The following is a 19,655-nucleotide window of genomic DNA, read 5'->3' on the forward strand; positions in this document are numbered from 1 at the left end:
GGGGTCAAACGACCGACCCTTTCACAGGGGTCACCTAAATACATCCTGCATATCAGATATTTACATTACGATTCATAACAGTAGCAAAATTACAGTTATGAAGTAGCAACGAAAATAATTTTATGATTGGGGGTCACCACAACATGAGGAACTGTATTAAAGGGTCACGGCATTAGGAAGGTTGAGAACCACTGGGTTAGAGAATATGGGGGGAGTTTATAGTTAGAACTAGAGAACTGGTGCACGAAATTCGTGCACTCGGTGGTGGGCAGGGGGGGGGGAGGGTCCCTCAGCCCAGCCTGCGCCCTCTTGCAGTCTGGGAGCCTCACGGGGCGAGCAGTCCTAAGCTGACAGTCAGACATCTTTAGCACTGCCGCGGAAGTGGGAGAGGCTCCCACCACTGCCGCCGCTGTGCTCACCAGCTGTGAGCCCGGCTTCTGGCTGAGCAGTGCTCCCCCTGTGGGAGCACACTGACCACCAGGGGGCAGCTCCTGCGTGCCGGGAGCCAGTCCATCCTTGCTGTTTCAAGGGACCTGGCATATATGGCATACTGTTCTTAATATGTTTGCTCACCTTCTTGGCACTATGTGTTTTAACCAAGGTCACCTCTCTGAGAAAGGTTGTTTCCCCAGGTAGGGATTTTCCCCTGAAGTTAGGGAGGGAATAAAACCCCTTAACTAAGTGCCAGGCGGGTAATTAACCACTTTAACTACGAACAATCATGCTTAAGCTACATAATCTTTACTCCCTGGAATGGAGATAAGAAACACCCTAACCTTTGGAATAGAGATTGATAGGATTGGAATCAACTGGTATAAATACAGATGCAACAAGACAACAAGACACAGAACCTAGACACAGAACCTACACAGAACTAGAGAGAGAAGAACTTCGCTGGAGAGAACATGGCAAAAGATCCTGGACAGAAACTGGAGACAGAACCTAGAGACAGGACCTAGCGAGAGAACATGGCAAAAGATCCTGGACAGAAACTGGAGACAGAACCTAGAGACAGAACCTAGCGAGAGAACATGGCTGAAGAACCTAGAGACAGAATCTGGCTACAGAACCTGGGTAGAACATGGCAAGAGAACCTGACTAGAACCTGGTGACTGAACCTGGCTGGAGAACCTGGACAGAACCTGGACAGAACCTAGCGAGGGAACATGGCTACAGAACCTGGCTGGAGAACCTAGCAAGAGAACATGGCAAGAGAACCTGGACAGAACCTGGCTGGAGAACCTGGCTAGAACCTGGCTAGAGAACCTCGCTCTGATGATCAACTGAACGCTGTCTCCGTGTCATTCCTTCTTTGCCGACTCCGTCCACACCTTTGGGGACCCCTGGACCTGCTGGGGTCGGACCCCAGCACCTGCGTTGATTGGGATCAGGCCGAAAGCGGCTCTCCAACATCCCCCGAGAGGTCCCAGATTGCGAGAGGGCACAGGGACCCCACTGGTGCACTATTGGAGCTGGGGAGGGACGCGGGAGGTTGGGCAGCCGGGGAGAGACTGCAGGAGGGTTCCAGGGTGTGCCTGGCCCATCTCTCTGAGTCCCGATCAGCTGGACCACAGCAGCAAACTAACCTACTGGTCGGAGGGTCTGCACGTCATAGCGAGCAGTTTAGCTGCCTTAGCATGTCATTAGCATATTATGCTTTGATTGGTTGAACAGATGACAGGACACTTAGCATATTAGGCTTTTATTATATAGGACTAGAGGCCCGGTGCACAAAAATTTGTGCACGGGGGGGGGGCGGAGGGGGGTCCCTCAGCCCGGCCTGTGCCCTCTCGCAGTCTGGGACTCCTCGGGAGATAACGACCTGCTGGCTTAGGCCTGCTCCCGGGTGGCAGAGGGCAGGCCCAATCCCTAGGTGCAGCCCCTGGTCGGGCTCAGAGCAGGGCCGATTGGGGAGTTGGGGTGCCACCCCGTCATGCACAGAGCAGGGCGGATTGGGAGGTTGCGATGCCACCCTCAGTCATGCTCAGGGTAGGGCCGATTAGGGGGTTGGGGCACTGCCCCCTGTCACACTCAGGGCAGGGCCAATGGGGAGGTTATGGCTCTACCCCATCACACACAGAGCAGGGCTTGTGGGGGAGGGGGGTTGGGGCGCTGCCCTCTATCACCCACAGAGCAGGGCAGATCAGGGGGTTGGGGCACCGCCACTCTCACACTCAGGGCAGGGCCGATGGGGAGGTTATGGCTCTACCCCGTCACACACAGAGCAGGGCCCATGGCGGGGGAGGGGTTGGGATGCCGCACCCTGTCACACACAGAGCAGGGCTGATCAGGGGTTTGGGGCACCGCACCCTGTCACACACAGAGCAGGGCCGATCAGGGGGTTGGGGCACCGCACCCTGTCACACACAGAGCCGCAGGGCGATCAGGGGGTTGGGGAGCTCCCCCCTATCAGGCACAGAACGGGGCCAATGAGGGGGTTGAGGTGCCTTCCCCTGTCATGAACAGAGCAGGGCAGATAAGGAGGTTGTGGCCCCGCCCCCTGTCACACACAGAGCCACAGGGCGATCAGGGGGTTTGGGCGCTGCCCCCTGTCACGCTGATCCCGGTGCCGGGAGGCCTCACGGCTCCGCTGATCCTGGTGCTGAGAGGCATATTACCCTTTTACTATATAGGATAGAGGCCTGGTGCATGGGTGGGGGCCGGCTGGTTTGCCCTGAAGGGTGTCCTGGATCAGGGTAGGGGTCCCCACTGGGGTGCCTGGCCAGTCTGGGTGAGGGGCTGAGGGCTGTTTTCAGGCTGGCGGGTGACTGAAGCTCCCAACTGCTCCTTTTTTTCTGTTTTTTTTTTTTTTTTTTTTTTAATTCTGGGCCAGCTTTAGCTCTGGCTCCAGCTCTGAGGCCTCTGCTGCTCAAAGCAGGTATCTGGTTTGTTTGGTTCTATAATCGAAACACTGTTTCAACTCCAGCTCTGAGATCCTGGCTGGCTGAAAGCAGGTTTCTGGGGTTTTGTTTAGCTTCTATATTTGTAACAGTGTTTCAAACTGCAAGCTCAGAGGCTGGCAAGGCAGGCGGGGAACGTTGGTTTCCTCTGTCACTGAAGCAAGCAAGCCTCCTGTTCGCTTCAACCTGCCTGGCTGTCGGCCGCCATCTTGGCTGGCAGTTAATTTGCATATTGCCCTGATTAGCCAATGGGAAGGGTAGTAGATGTACGGCTAATTACCATGTTTCTCTTTTATTAGATAGGATGGGCGTGGGAATGGAAGTTAGGTGGTCAGAAAAGATCTTCCTAAGTGTGACTAAATTAGCCAAGTAAAGGAACCAGTCGTGAAGAACTAGGAGAAGGAATACTGGACAGAGAGGACAATAGATCACATATGATTATCATTTTGCTCTAACATCTTGGAATGAGCAGGAAGCAGGAAGCAGGTTAACCGTTGTCATATCATTTTATTATCATTGGGTGTGGAAAAGAAACAAAATGTGCATAATAATAAGTGCCTGGCACATTTTAGGTGGTTAATGAATAAATGTTCTTATTCTTCTCTTATAAAGCTTACTATAATTTTTTGAAGAGTTGCATAATAGTATATACAGTTTTATTGCAATTATTTAAACAAGTTTTCCTTACTACTTCGACATTTTATTCAACCATTTTTTCCTGTCAAAAATTTTATCAAGTAATAGCTTTATCTAAGCCTTAGTGTACCTAACTGAAGCAAGTTATACAGTGTTCTGTTTATATTCAACATAATGTATTCCAAGGTTTCCTATCATGTCAAGTATCTTTTTTTCTTTTCTTTTTTTTTTAATTTTAGAGAGGTCGGGAGAGGGAGAGAGAATCATTGATCAGCTGCCTCCTGCATGTCCCCTACCGGGGATCAAACCCAAAACCCGGGCATGTGCCCTGACCAAGAATCGAACCATGACTTCCTGGTTCATAGGTCAATGCTCAACCACTGAACCACACAGACCGGGCTCAAATATCTTTTTTTAACACTAAAAAGAATTCTGTCATTAATATGTCATTTTAAATTCATAGCAAGTGTACTTATTAAATAATTTGTTTAAAAGGGTATTTTTTCAAAATGTCCTCTTATTTTGGTGGGTAATGCAAAGTAGAATTAGGTGTTTTGAAGTTAGCTCTTTGTTAAAATGTGCATAGATATCAGTATTTTGTCTATGAAAGCATTTTTTCTAGCTTTCCATGCTGAATATACAGTCAGTAGCCAAATGAAGATAAATGAAAACTTGATGCAGAGAGCATATATGAGCTTTTCTATTTAAATGTTTTGGTCAACACATGCTTCTTTTATTTTTAAGTCTAATTGCTTTTAAAGTAAGTAATTGAGATTTTTCTTAGAAAGGGCTTAAGAAATCTTATGTAACTCATTATTGATACAAATTTTTACAGAGTTTCTCTACAAGTCTTCCACAGAAGTTTGTTGATCACTTATCTGAAGCTGCAGATCAAAGAGGAAAATATATACTAAATGAACAAGTAGAAGGTAAGAACTGTATTTTATAAAAAGGTCCTTTGACAGAATGTTGATTTAAAACATGAATACTTATATATTCTAATAGCCAAAGAAAATCACCTGTTAGATGCATAGTGAGAAGTGAAAAGGCGAAAAGTTGTATTTCTTATGAGATTGAGAGTGCCACTGCAGGAGCTAACTTATCTGTTCCATTTCAAGATATGCTAAGACCTGAGGAAAGTCAGGAAGTAAGGAAGAGGAGAAGAATTAAATAGGGAGTGAAGAATGAGAAAGGCAGAAATTACAAGGAGTAAATGAAGGGAAAAGAAGCAGGTATATATATAGTGGGAGGTGATAAAATAATTCTTTAAAAAAAAAAGAGCAGAGTGTTTGAAATGTGGGAAGACTATAAAGACAGCTTCCAATGCCAAAACTTGTCAGAGAAGTACAGCAAAATTTTCCCACTCTTACTCTTTTCCTCACTATTGGGAAGGCATTAAGGATTGAGTTATCTGATCATGTAGAGCTGTATTTTATCTACCATGGATGAGCGTAAGGATATATGGTCAGCTATAAATAACTATACTTTTGAAGTCATAAAATTTTGCTACTTTATAGGTTAGTATTATGTGTTCCAAAATAAGAGCATTGGAAAGGAAAGAGCAGAATCAGTTATGGGGGGATCAAAGAAGCTATAACCTGATAAAAAGTCCAGTAGAAAGTTTATGGCTTTGAATGCAGATTCAGTTTTAAAGAACTGATGATAGCAGGCCTGCTATTCTGCATTTCTCACAAGCTCTCAGGTGACACCAACATGGCTGGTCCTCAGACCATGTGTGTCCAAGTCAAAGGCATGAGACTTCTCTTCAGAGAAATCTGGAAGAAGAGCCTTTGGATAGATAGTTTAAGACATGAAAGGATTCATGAAAAGCATTATTTTGTGTTTATTTCTGAGCATGTCTATAGCCAAAGGGAAGCAAAGAGATGAAGAAGTAGAAATTATAGATGTAAGATACTACTGCTAAACAGGGAAGAAGAAATGGTGGGAATAATTCACAAAAGAATGGAAATAGGGGAAGAATTAAGACCTCAGATCTAGAAATTACTTTTGAAGAGGAAAGGGGATGGTGAAGAGAAGGAGGGAGGAAAGAAAGGCATTAGCTAAGGTCATTTTGGAGTTGAGGAAAATTGAGAGACCTTACTTTAGACAGCTTTAGGATATTGGCAGTGAAACAAAAGATTAGATAATTGCTGCTCCAGAGTATACTGGTAGCAGGAGGGAGTGCTAGAATTGGGGTAAACTGTAGCTCCTCATTTATCTTCCTCATGCGTATGGGACATCAACAATATATGTTACATCAGTATTTTTTATTCCAGTGAGAGTAATTTGAATATAGAAGCATTGGCTGTTTTTTAATGATAACTCAGGTTTTGAAAGGATAGCTGTTTTATAAAACTCATTTAAAGACTAGTATAATATACCAAACTGATTTTGGAAAGAAAAGAAAGTAGAGTATATTCCCTAAGTGCTACAGTTGTTATTTTCAATATATTATTACACAGATTTAGAAATAAAGATTTTTAATATCGAATATTTCTGTGGCAATTAAATTCTTTTAATTTTTAGTAACCATATTTCAAAATTGAAAGCTTATTTTACATTATTTCTTAGATGTGCTTTATATACCTTCTTGCATGAGTGGATCAAGAAACTTTAAGATGGCTAAAGTAGAGGATACGAGAAATATAGGCATACCAGTAGCCTGCATTGGTATGAAAAATATGAATATTTTTATTAACTAGTCTTCTCTTAATGTATACCCAAACTGATCAATTCATAACACTTTCTCTGTTGATAAATGGATTATGCATTCAACTGAACTATCTTCACAGTCGTGTACTTCCTAAATTACAGGACAGATTGAAGAACATGATAAATACCTGTAGCATAATGGTATAAGTGATTCTGATGTATTGCATTAAAGATACGCTGTTCCATTCTGTTTCACATTTATCCTGTCAGGGTCATGGTTTGTTCCTCTGATTAAAGATCACTTTTTTCCCATCAACTGTTATGTTCACATTGGTATATCCACACTTCCACTTTAGTTATAGTCTTTTGAAACATAATCTTACTTTTGAAATCTCAACTGCATGTTTTGTTAAACCTATATTCCTGTTTTTTCTTCAGTATTTATGGTAGATTCATATTTCTGCCTAGTTCTTGCCCTAATCCGCCTGCCCACTGGGGGGGAAAAAAGAAAAACAAAAAACCCCACTAACACCCAAAGTAATCATTTCCAAAGCTAAGCATGAGGATTCAGCTGCATACTAACTCTGCATGAATGTATAATTGGCTTCCATATTTTCATGTAATTGAGTATATGTCTCTTGCTCTTAGATTCTCCTGGAAAATATTCTCACTTGAAGGTAGTAACTTTTATATTTTTACATTTAAGTATTAACTACAGATCATATGAAAAGTACATTATTTAGTAATCATCTTATTTCAAACCCATTCAGCCTACCCTTGTAGTGACAGATCCTGTTCCCAACAAAGCAGAAGGAATGAAGGGTGTACAAGCATTCAAATCAGGTGAATTCTGTAATTCATATTTAACTCTGGAAAGGAATCAGGAAAATACTTGACATGCTCATAGTCTTTTTATTCCTAATTCCTTTTTTTAAAAAAATATATGTTTTTATTGATTTCAGAGAGGAAGGGAAAGGGAGAGAGAGATAGACACATCAATGATGAGAGAGAATCATTGATCAGCTGCCTCCTGCATGCCCCCCTCCTGGGGATTGAGCCCACGAGTCCAGATGTGCCCTGACTTGGAACCGGATCATGACCTCCTGGTTCATAGGTTGACACTGAATCACTGAGCCACACCGGATGGGCCCTAATTCTTTTTTTGCTTTGCAAGTTTAATTGTGGGTTTTGACATAAGTAATGTAGATGTCATTGTTGGTATCCATGTTTGAAAAAGAGAAATTTACAGAAATTTAAAAGATTTTTTTAAATGTAAGCTTTAAGGAAGATGCTTTTACATTTGTTTTGGTAACCTAAAGTTCTAAGTTTGGAATCCTTACACTTATTAGGGATTCCCAGAGGTTAATTTTTAGACTGTGAGATTTTCCCATTGTTATAAAATACTTATTTGAATTCTGACCTTTATCTAGAGTAAAGCTTCATTTGCTAACATGTCAATAGTGTTTTAACTTTATTTCATCTTAGAGCTGTTACACCGATGATCTTAAACCAACCAGATGTTCTGATAGCAGACTCAGCGTGTATGGGTGTGTGTGTGTGTGTGTGTGTGTTTATGGTGTCTTTGAGTATTAAAAATGGGGGAAGTAATTAATCATAGTGAATATTTGGTAGACACATCTTTTTAAACAGTAATTCTGAAACTTATTGTATACGGGATTCTTTTATACTATTAAAAATTATTGAGAATTCCAAAGAATTATTTTTAAGTGGGAAGTACCTATTGACGTTTACAATACTAGAAATTCAAACTGAAAAATTTTAAATACAGTCATAAATTTATTAACCATTAGAGCTATGATGTTGTCACATATCATGTCTGTGGAAATCTCCACTGTATACTTACAAAAGAATGAGAGTGAAAATGGCAAATATTTAGTGTTACTGTGAAAATAGTCTTGAACCTTTGGACCCCCTGAACCAGGGTATCTTAGGACTCAAGGGATTCTCAGGTGATACTTGAATATCACTGTTTTAAATCATGTATGAGGTTCATGGATGTCAAATGATAAAGGGACCCTTGTGATGAAACAATTTTAAAGCTTTATTTATACATTTGTTGCCTCTTGCCTTCATTTGTTTTAAAAAGTTTAAATCTGACATAAAAGGAAAATATTTTTGTTATATTCATTTTCTATGTCATGCACTGTTTACTCATTGTATGTAGTGTGGACCCAGACTGATTCTATTTTTGCATGAAAACAATGAGGTCACTCAAGGCTCTCTCTTCTCATATGAATTTATATTTATCTAAGGCTTAAGAATGAATTCTGAAAATACTCATGCACATAGAAAAGACCATTGTGTTGTAATTATGTAATTTCTTTTTGTTTGTTTTTTAATCCTCACCTGAGGATATTTTTCCATTGATTTTTAGAGAAAGTAGAAGAGAGAGGGAAAGACAGAGAGAAACATCGATGTGAGAGAAACATCAATTGGTTGCCTCCTACAGGAGTCCTGACCAGGGCCCAGGCCAGGGAAGAGTCTGCACCACGGTATGTGCCCTTGACTGGAATAGAATCCAGGACCTTTGGTTCGCAGGCCGATGCTCTGTCCAGTGAGCCAAACTGGCTAGGGCTGAAATTTCTTTTTTGAAGTAGTACTATTCATTAAAAGGTTTTTTAAACCCATTTTTTGTCATCCATATTTAAACTTAAAATAAGTTGTTAGACATAAATTTTTATAATAACAAAAATTGTATACCTTGAAGAATCTTAACTATTGACAAACAGAGCTTTTATAGAAAACAGAATATACAATAGAAATTGCTGAGTGAATAAAAGTAAGTAGTATGAGAAAATAAAAAAAGTACAAAAATGAGAGACAACATTTAGTTAAACTTCTCTGTGAACAGCAAGAATAGGACACATAAAGTAAAACGTCCAATGAAGGAATAGTGTGTTTTGGGAAGAAGTGTACATGGAACTACTTGTCTGAAAAAAGAGTTTTTACAAGTCTGGCCAATTTGTATAATTATTTACATTCTAATGGAAACCTTATTTTCAGGTTCTTCAGAATGTGGGTCTACTACTAGTTTGACTCTCAATCATGAGACTTGTCATAGATCTGAGGATTTTAAAGTTGATGATAAATGTCCATTAGTATTATAATCAATTATCAAAAGTCAGTCAGCATCCACAGACTTTAGGCAGATGACCTTAATAGATAAAGAAAAGGTTAATATCAGAGCTCTGTTTCTGTTAGGGAATTATAGTCTCCATGACCTGTATGAATCACAGCTACCAGCAAAGAAAGAGGGCAAAGATGGTAATAAAAAAACAGATTCATAGCTGGTTTGGCTCAGTGGGTAGAGTGTCGGCCTGCAGAATGAAAGGTCCCAGGTTCTATTCTGGTCAAGGGTACATATTGCGGTTGCAGTCTCCTCCCTGGCCCAGGCCCTAGTCAGGACTCCTGCAGGAGACAACCAATGTGTTTCTCTCACATCCATGTTTTTCTATGTCTTTCCCTCTCTTCTACTCTCTCTAAAAATCAGTGGGAAAATAACCTCGGGTGAGGATTAAAAAAGAAAGAAAAGAAAAAAGAAACAGAGTTCATCTCTAGACCACCTCTGTGACCTCATCATAGTTTTGACTTTTCAAAAATCATTTTGTGGCAAAATCTACTTTGTGTTTTCTCCTTTTATGGAACCTACAACCAAACAGAATATCTTTTAACAAGACATTTGCATTCTTCCTGTACTGTAATCAAAGTAACATATATTTAAATAATAAAGAGAATTAGGAGGAAGAGTAAGCTCCTTTCCATTAGTGTTTAGCATACACTTGGGGTGGGTAGCAGAATTAAATTTAGAACTTTGAGACTAAATGGGAAAACTAAGAGATCTGAAGATTGCCTACTCAAACAAAACATGGTTTCTTAGCTATATTTTTATAGCTCTCAATTTATAAGTATTAGTTATAACTATATTAAATGTAACTGAAAAAGCACCATCCAAAACCGAATATTAAAATTTTTCTTATATTTTCTATGGCTTGATACATAGAATAGGCTTTCCAGCAGTAATGGGAATCATTGAGAATTTACTACATAGTACCTGCTTCTTAGCTGTGTCCATATCGACTGTCACTTTGTTTTATTTTTTTAACAACTACATCATTCACAAAGAATTTTGGTTTTAAGGAGCACTTTATCATTTAAAATTAATGCATGGAAAGCCAATTTTAATTCTACTAGATTATTCATTCTATTGACTAACCACATCTTTGTTCCACTTTATGTACTATTAACTTAGTACCCTTTAAAAGTCATATGATCAGGTGTATAGTAATAGAATAAACATGTATTTTTTACCCCTACAATTTCATCTTCTATCTTTACCTCTAGAGCTAACATTATATTTACAAAAGATTTTGAATTATCTCCTAGAGTAGTAACTTCAAGCTAAAATTCAGTTATTTACCTGTCTATACAAGGGTTTCATTTCTTCATGAACTTGGTAGATACAAGAAAATACCTACATAAGCTCCCTCATCACAGAAATATGTGAAACAGAAAAACTGCAAAATAAACTCAAGCAACTGAACACAGTTAATGTAGTTTTAGTTGTTTTTTCTTCATAGTTGATACCTTTTTTAAAGTAATGAGCAGAATCAAGTTGACCCAAGATTTGGATATTTATTCATTGAATAAAGATTTATTATATACTGTCCCCTGAAGTTTTTATATCTTAAATATTTCTGGAAATATTTCTTCATTTCAGGCCTGTATCCTCTATTTTGCAGTATTGCCTTCTAATTCATCATCCTCCATTATTTTTATGCCCCTCAAATTCTCACTTTGATAGCATTTAGAGTGATGCAAATATGACAATAGGCCACTGTTTAAAACATATTAATGTTGCCCTGGCCAGGAGCTCATTTGGTTGGAGTGTAGTCTGTGCACCAAAAAGTTGCAGGCAATATTCCTGGTCAGGGCACATACCTAGGTTGCAGGTTTGATCCTTGGTAAGAACATGTAAGGGAGGCAACGGATTGATACTTGTCACATTCATGTGTGCCCCACCCCTCTCTCTATATATATAAAAAGCCAGCGACCGTAACAACTGGTCGCTATGACGTGATGCCCTCTGTGGCCAGTGACCCAGCCTGATCAGGTACATATGCCTCCTTTTTTCCCCATTGACCCAAGAGCTTTCTATATGGTTAGCTGAAGCTGATCCCTGGCCAGCATTGCAGCTTTACTTATTCCTCTGCTCAAACCTGCTCTTTTCCCGTTCTTCCCAGTTACTGTTCTCAGAAGTATCCTTTAATAAGTACTGCCCACTCCCGGACTCTCCCACCCCGATCAAGGGCAGGGCCCACTGGCCAAATGCCCCAACCCCTTCTCCCCAGCTAGCCCCACCCCCGATCGGCCTGCCCTACCACGATAGGCCCGCAGTCTCTCCACCCCCCGCCAGTCCCACCCTTGATTGGCCCCCCCACCCTGATCAGGGGCAGAGCTGGCCGGCCAACCACCCATGGCCCCTCCTCCAGGCTGCTGGCCCCCAATCGGCACCCCCTACCCCATTTGGGGGTGAGGCCGGCTGGCCCATGGCCCACAGCCCCTCCCCATGGCTGGCCAGCCCTGATCGGGGTGGGCTGGCCAGCCAATCTCCTGCCATCTCCTCCTCCCGACAGGCCCAGCCCTGATCCTCCCCGATTGGGGTCAGGCTGGCCAGACCCAACCCGTGCACAAATTTGTGCACTGGGCCTCTAGCATATATATATATATGTATATAAATATATGTTTCCCTCTTTCTCTAAAATCAGTGAACATATCTTTGAGGATTTTTTAAAAATATTTTTTAATTGATTTCAGAGAGGAAGAGAGAGGGATAGAAACGTCAGTGATGAGAGAGCATCATCGAATGATGAAAGAGCAGATTTTTAAAGAGAGTGGAAGAGAGAGAAATATCATTGTGAGAGAAACATTGATTGGTTGCCTCTTGCATGAACCCTGATCAGTACCCAAGCCGGGGAGGAGCTTGCAACCAAGGTACATGCCCTTGACTGGAATCGAACCTGGGATCTTTTGGTCTGCAGGCTGACGCTCAGTCCACTGAGCCAAACTCTCTAGGGCTGAGTGAGGATTTTAAAAATATAGATATTTAATGACCAGGTCTTTTAAAATTACATATAAGGCTCTTATAATCTGACTTCTGCCTAACTCTCCATCTTTAGCTCATTTACTAAATTACTGGTGATGCCCTCCTCGCCAATCTCTGTATTTTAGATAAAATTGATTCTATTGTATGCTTCTCTCCCTGTCTTGATATAGCTTTGCATACTGTGTGTCTCCCTTTCCTGCTCTCTTCCCCTTTGATTCTGGCTAACCTCACTGTTTAAGTCTCAGCTCAGGCATGTCTCTAGAAAAGCCATTCCTGACGCCTCTTATCTATGTTCTTTAAGCCCCAGTGCCAAGTACTAAAAGGTGAAAAGAAATTTGTCAAAATAGTAGAGGAAAACATTTCAGATATAACAAAGGTGTACACTGATAAAGGCATAAAAAGTGACAGATTTTGAAAATTGTGAATAACATGGCAGTTGAAATGTAGGGATATGTTAAAAAAGTACCATTATGAGGTAGAGAATATAGTGTGACTGTATATATTTGTACCGTATTTCTTAACTTTGTTTTATCTCTGATTGTTTTATTCATTGATTTTATATGAATGAATTTTTGAGATGTTTCTATGCTTTGAACTTTGTGATATCTAATGTTTCCTAAGTGCTTTGTTGAAGTTTACAATGATTAGAAGTATTTCTCAAATACGTATTCAGCTAAAGATTAAGCTTAATTTATCCCTCAATTGATAAAATGTATTTTCCATTTTTTATAATGATTATAGCTTTTATTTAACTGGTTTGAGTAGTTCATTTTAACTAATATGTAGATTTGTTAGCAGAACTAGACTTAGAAATGACATCACAGGAAGAACAAGAAAGGCTTAATGGAAGTGAAAATAACCACCCACAGGTATGTAAAAATTCAAACTTCTAGTATAATATTGTTTTCTATGTTTTAAAAATGTAACGTAGTCCAGTTGAAATTACCTTTCAAGCTAGGCTTTTAGAGCTAATCTTTTCCCCATTGCCTTTTACAGTTCTTTTTGCTCTTAGATCCTGGGGTTATCAAAAAAGTGATGGTATTTATAAAAATATATGAACCAAAGTTTACCACATTACAGGAGCAGAGCAAAAGTGTTGAATTGTTAGATAATGTAGAACTCTGGAAAATGAGCAATGCTCCCCAAATTTCACATTGAATAAATAAAATGTTATAGCTAGAAGGTATGGGATAGAAGTAATTATCTACTTTAGCCCCATATTTGCTGATAATGTGAATAAAACCAAGAAAGTTTAAATAATCTGCCCAAAGCTCCTAAAGATGCATTACCTAACATTTATGGCACCAAAAGAGATGATACAATTTTTTTCATTTTTTTTATGTTATGTGTCTATGAGTATTTTTATGATTATCTAACCACTATGCTGCATACCTGCAACTAATACAAAATAATAATGAATGTAAACTATAACCGAAGAATAAAATTTTAAAAAAAGAATAAAAAAATAACTGAAGAGGCAATCTTTAAATTATTAGGAGCCAAAAATCATTAAAATCAATCAAGCAAATTCCTAAATTTTAATTCAAATGATATACTATGGTAATGTATGTATTGATATAATTCGCTTCGTACAGAAAGATGAAAGCTTCCTATTTGTTACTGACGCACAATGTCACATCCTCTAAATCTGGCTGTGTAATGCAAGACCCAGGTGGGAAAGACAGAAGAGGACACATTTTGTGTCTTTGTCTTTTTGTTTCTCTGTCTCTCCTAGACAAATGCAAGGGGAATGGGGCGGGGGTTCTACGTAGTAAAACGTAGATGTGAATAAGAGCACAAAATTAAGAAAGCCCTATTAGAAATCTTGGAAAATTCTGCTTCTTTACTGAAACAGAAATGAAGCAGAATTTATAAAAATTTCAATGACTTATAATGATAAAAACACAAAATATTTTTATTGATTAAAGTCGTGGCAATTAAACTAAAAGCCAAATGATAAAATTAATGAAAACATAAACAGTCTTTTTAATGACAAAGGTAATAACTATATCCTTAATATCAAACCTTCATCAAAGGTTGAAGAAGAAAAAAAGATGCACAGAGGTTGTGAAATGGAAGTTACAGAAAACTTCCATAATGCTGATGCTGATGACAGCGATGAATTAATTCAACAAAGAAAGAGAGGACAGACTGGTAACCAACAATTTCCTACTATGGAGAATGAAGATGCTGATTGGTAAGCCTAAAGCAATATTTAACAGTAGGAGGGACAGTAGGTAATTATTTCCCTATAAAACAAATCCTAATTTGAGCTAATATTCATGATCAACAAATTATCTATTTCTACTAGGGATATTCAACCTTGCCTGGTAATCAGAAAAATGCAAATCAACAAACAATGAGATACCATTTTTTGAAGTCATAATAATAAATATCTTATTTAAAAAATAACAACCATGTTTGGCAAATGGGAGAAAAAAGGCATTCTCACACACTGTTGGTAGATGAAATTGGTACATCTTTCTTGAAGGGAAATTTAGCAGCATGTGTCAAAATTTCAAATGTGTCATCCCTTTATCCCAACAGCTTCACTTCTAGAACTAGATTCTACAGGAAAACATGACTTGTATATACACACATGTACACATTCTAAGGACATTTATTATATACTAGTGGCCTGGTGCACAGATTTGTGCACATTGAAAGGAAATTAATTAGAAGGTGGTTGGCAGAGCAGGCAGGACTTTGCGAGATGGGCCAGACATGCCCTGGAGCCAACCTCCTGCAGTCCCTCCCCAGCCAGTCGCACCTGGGGTGGTGACATGGCTCAAAGGGTGTCTGCAGAGTAAGCGAGGTCGCTCTGGCAGGCAGAGTCCCTCGGCCTGGCCTACAGGGATAGGGCAGAAACCGGCTTTCCAACAACCCCTGAGGGGTCCCAGAGTGGGAGAGGGCACTCTGCAAAGCTGCTGTTGCTTGGCAGCTCCTGCGTTGAGTGTTTGCCCCCTGGTGGTCAGTGCACATCATAGTGAGTGGTTGAGCAGCCTTAGCATATCATTAGCATATTATTCTTTGGTTGTTTTGCCGTTCGGTCTTTTTGCATATTACCCTTTTATTATATAGGATACTTTTTCTTTCAAGTTAGGACACACCTCGATGCTATGTGCCTAATTTTTATGTTCACATTCTGATCTCTAAGTAGCATTGCTTTCTACCATTTGTTTTCCTGGTGACCTCCTCTTCTGTAAAGTCTTTCTTGTGTTCCCGTAAAACTTTTCATATGTGAACTCCACAATACTACATAGTATTATACTTGTATTTCTGAGGTCTTTTTAGCAAGGGATGTGTATGCCTATGGTTGGTACTTCGTAACAGTTTTATGAATTAATAAGTGATTATTAAGATAGGTAAGATTTGGAATTTTATAGTATTTTAAAATTTTTTATCAGTAGGGTTATTAGAAAACATTGACTTCTTTAATGGATCTTTTAAAAGTAGTAGTCAATGGCTTGCAAATGAAGGAAGTAAAGAAAAATGAAAAATGGACATTAGAAGAACCTGTGATTACACCAACATTTGAGAAGGCTGATTCACTAACTGGTAGTCTACCTCAAGTGAATGATAACAGATGTTTAAATGAAATAGATTAGGATGGTAGAAGGTGACATCTATACATTTTTTGTTTCTAGGTGAAAGAATATTATCGATAATTACTTTTTCTGGAAATAAAACAGCATAAAGTAGCTCAGCTCGTGTGGCTCAGTGATTGAGCATTGACTTAGAACCAGGAAGTCATGGTTCGATTATTCTCATATATTGAATATGCAGACAATTACCTAAAATTTATACGATAATACACATTTTTAAAAATTATGTAATGATAAACATAAACATTGAGACCATACTGAATAGAATTTAATCATCCCTTAAAGATTCAAGCTATTATAGTGCCTTTGACAGTATCATCATGAATAGCTATGATTTTGTAACATATTCTAAAGTATTAAGTTAAATTAACTTAATAGTCTTTTAGATATGGGGCTAGGGCAGTGATGGCGAACCTTTTGAGCTTGGTGTGTCAGCATTTTGAAAAACCCTAACTTAACTCTGGTGCCGTGTCACATATAGAAATTTTTTGATATTTGCAACCATAGTAAAACAAAGACTTATATTTTTGATATTTATTTTATATATTTAAATGCCATTTAACAAAGAAAAATCAACCAAAAAAATGAGTTCGCATGTCACCTCTGAAACACGTGTCATAGGTTTGCCATCACTGGGCTAAGGTGAAGATTTTATGTATGTACAATGGAAAAATAAACTAGTAACAATCTATCACTTTTGGATTGTAAAGTTCTGAAATATAAAAACCATGCCTTCTGTAACAACAGTGTCATTAACACATACTACGTTCTCAATAAGTATATGTATGTTTAATGCATGTATAAATTTTTGAATGGATGAATGAATGCCTGTTGGTGAATTTGTTTATCAAAAAAATCTTGACTGGCTGGTATGGCTCAGTGGTTGAGCATTCACCCATGAACCAAGAGGTTACTGGTTTGATTCAAAGTCAGGGCACATGCCTGGGTTGTGGATTCGATCCTCATTAAGGGGCATGCAGGAGGCAGCCAATCAATATTTCTCTCTCATTGATGTTTCTATCTCTCCCTCTCCCTTCCTCTTTCTCTCAAAATCAATTTTAAAAAAATCTTTAGTTTATTGAAAAACTATTTTCAATATGGCCTAGATATAAATTCCTTTTTATTTAAAAAATATGTATATTTAGAAATTATTTATAATTATAGGTAGAAATTGAATAATAATATAAACTCATTTGCCATCGTAGTACCATATTTTTCTGTGTATAAGGTGCTATTTTTTTCTCAAATCATTACACTGAAAATTGAGGGGCATCTTATACACGGGAGTCAGCCAAGGAGGGCGCCATGCAGGTGCATAGCTGCCCAGGCCTTGTCAAACAGGCTTCCTCCTGTTTGCAATCACAGGCCTTATTGTTACTGATGTCAGCTGATGCCCTAATTGAGGTGGTGGTGGAGAGTGTGCAGATGCAATAAAGACCAGAGGGTTTTGAGTTCATAAAAATGTAAAAAAATAAAAAGATAAATACCGATAAGCGATTGTCTTACTCTGCAAGATTCAAACTGAATGTAATCAGCTATACCAGAGAGCATGGAAATAGAGCTGCAGAAAGACAGTTTGGACGTCCTTCCACTGTATGTATGATTAGACATTGGAGAAAACAGGAAGAACAGCTTTTTTTTTTTTTTTTTTTATTATTAGTTAAAGAACAGCTTCTTAAGATGCCAAAAAAGAAGGCCTTAAGAGGAAAACCAGCAAAATGTTTAAAATATTGATTTTTTAATTGTGGGTTGGAAAAGGGGTGCGTCTTATACATGAGGGTGTCTTATACATGGAAAAATAAGGTTCTTAAAAATAAGTATTACTTTCAAAGCATATTGTGAAGCGCATGTTCTGAAACCAGATTTTCTGTGTTTGAATTCTGGTTCTGCTATTGACTAGCTCTGTAGACTCTGACTAGTTAGCCTTTCTGTGCCTCAGTTTCTTCCTCTGTAAAATACCTAACATATTGCCTACCTCCCAGAATTTTTGTGAGGATTAAAATGTTCCTAAAAGGTACATCTACACAATGGAATACTATGCTGCTATAAGAAAGAAGGAACTTTTACCATTTGCAACAGCATGTGTGGAACTGGAGAGCATTATGCTAAGCAAAATAAGCCAGTCAGAGAAAGATAAATATCACATGATCTCACTCATATGTGGGATATAATGATCAACATAATTTGATAAACAAAATAGATCCAGAGACAAATGGCAGGGGAAGGGGACGGGGGTTAGAGAGCAACCAAAGGACTTGTATGCATGCATATTAGCATAACCAATGGACACAGACACTGGGGCAGTGGGGGCTTGCCCGGGGTTGGAATGGCTGGGGGCGGGGAGGGGGGGGTCAATTGGGGAAAAATGAGACATATGTAAAACTTTAGACAAATAAATAAATACATACATATATAAAATGTTCCTAAGACATGTAAAATGCTCATAATAATGCATACTAAGTCCTCAAGAAGCTAATATAACTACTATAAAAGGGTTTCCTTCACATAAGAACGTAAGTCATACTTTCCAAATAGGTCTCAGGGCCAATAAAAACTTGTTTTTATTGAACATGACAATAAAAACCATGGTATATTGTTAATAAACATTATGTTTTTCCTTTTGCTTTGACTATCATCTTGATCTAATTTTAATAAGTTGTGTTAATATTATCTATTTTGTCCCTTAATGTTAGTTATTCTTTTTGTTTATTGTTTAATCCCCCTTATAGAAAGTTAATTACAAATTCAGAGATTTTATATAAGAAATAATAGGTTAACTATTCTTTGTATTTTAAGTATTTAATATTCGCCTGAAAAGAAATGTTTATATTTTTTTTAGGTCAGCAAAGCAAACATCTAGTGAAGAGAAAACATCTAGTGAAGAGAACAAGGTATTTTAAAAGTTAAATTATCAAAACTATTATCTGTAGTAAAAATACATTATAAAAATATAATGAAAAGTAGAAAATCTTTGTTGTAGAGACATTTATTTTAAAAATTTAGAAACACTAGTTATTGATAAAGGTACCTATTTGATAACAATCAGTTTTTTTAAGAATACCTATGTGTTTGTTTTTATAAAAAGGTGGATATTTACCCATACAGTATACACTTAGTATATTTTATCAACATTTTGAAAACAGTATTATTTATTTGTAGGTTAAAGAGAAAATTGGTTCCATGGATGACCTTGATGACTTAACTCAGTCATCTGAAATAATTTCAGAACATTGCGAGGTGCCTTACTCCAATTATAAAAATTCCATGTTGCTAATTGAACAACTTGGCATGAATTGTAAAGGTAACACCATTGTATAAATGTAAAGCCTTTTTCTTTATAATGTAGAAATATATGCACACCTTGTCTAGTTCTGCACCACAGAGGATATATTGTTGAGGTATTTATCTGGGAAATATGTTTTATATTATAACTAGAGGCCCAGTGCACAGATTCGTGCACTGGTGGCGTCCCTCGGCCTGGCTTGCGGGGATCAGGCTGAAACCGGCCCAGTGCACAGATTTGTGCATTGGGCCTCTAGTATGCATATAAGATCTTTGGTTAATCTCTTCCCGCCCTCTCTTCTCCCCCGCTTCCCTCTGAGATTCATTAGTCTATTCCATGTTTCCATGCCTGTCTGTGTGTTGAGCGTCTGCTCCCTGGTGGTAAGTATGCATCATTGCTACTGGTCAAATGGTCATACTATCAAACAGTAGCTTAGGCTTTTATATATCCTATAT

The 19,655-nt window shown here is 38.6% G+C and overlaps 1 protein-coding gene across 1 annotated transcript in view; it reads left to right on the plus strand.

Moving 5' to 3' along the window:
- Positions 1 to 19,655, plus strand: part of ANKRD26 (ankyrin repeat domain 26) — a 109,806-nt gene that overhangs the window by 43,402 nt on the left and 46,749 nt on the right. Inside the window, 8 exon segments of the mRNA XM_036338112.1 lie at positions 4,372 to 4,465; positions 6,108 to 6,206; positions 6,837 to 6,865; positions 6,959 to 7,031; positions 13,108 to 13,181; positions 14,349 to 14,509; positions 18,757 to 18,808; positions 19,077 to 19,218. Coding sequence (XP_036194005.1) covers positions 4,372 to 4,465; positions 6,108 to 6,206; positions 6,837 to 6,865; positions 6,959 to 7,031; positions 13,108 to 13,181; positions 14,349 to 14,509; positions 18,757 to 18,808; positions 19,077 to 19,218 — 724 coding nt within the window.

Source organism: Myotis myotis, unplaced genomic scaffold, assembly GCF_014108235.1.
Source record: "Myotis myotis isolate mMyoMyo1 unplaced genomic scaffold, mMyoMyo1.p scaffold_m19_p_1, whole genome shotgun sequence".
NCBI lineage: Eukaryota > Metazoa > Chordata > Mammalia > Chiroptera > Vespertilionidae > Myotis > Myotis myotis.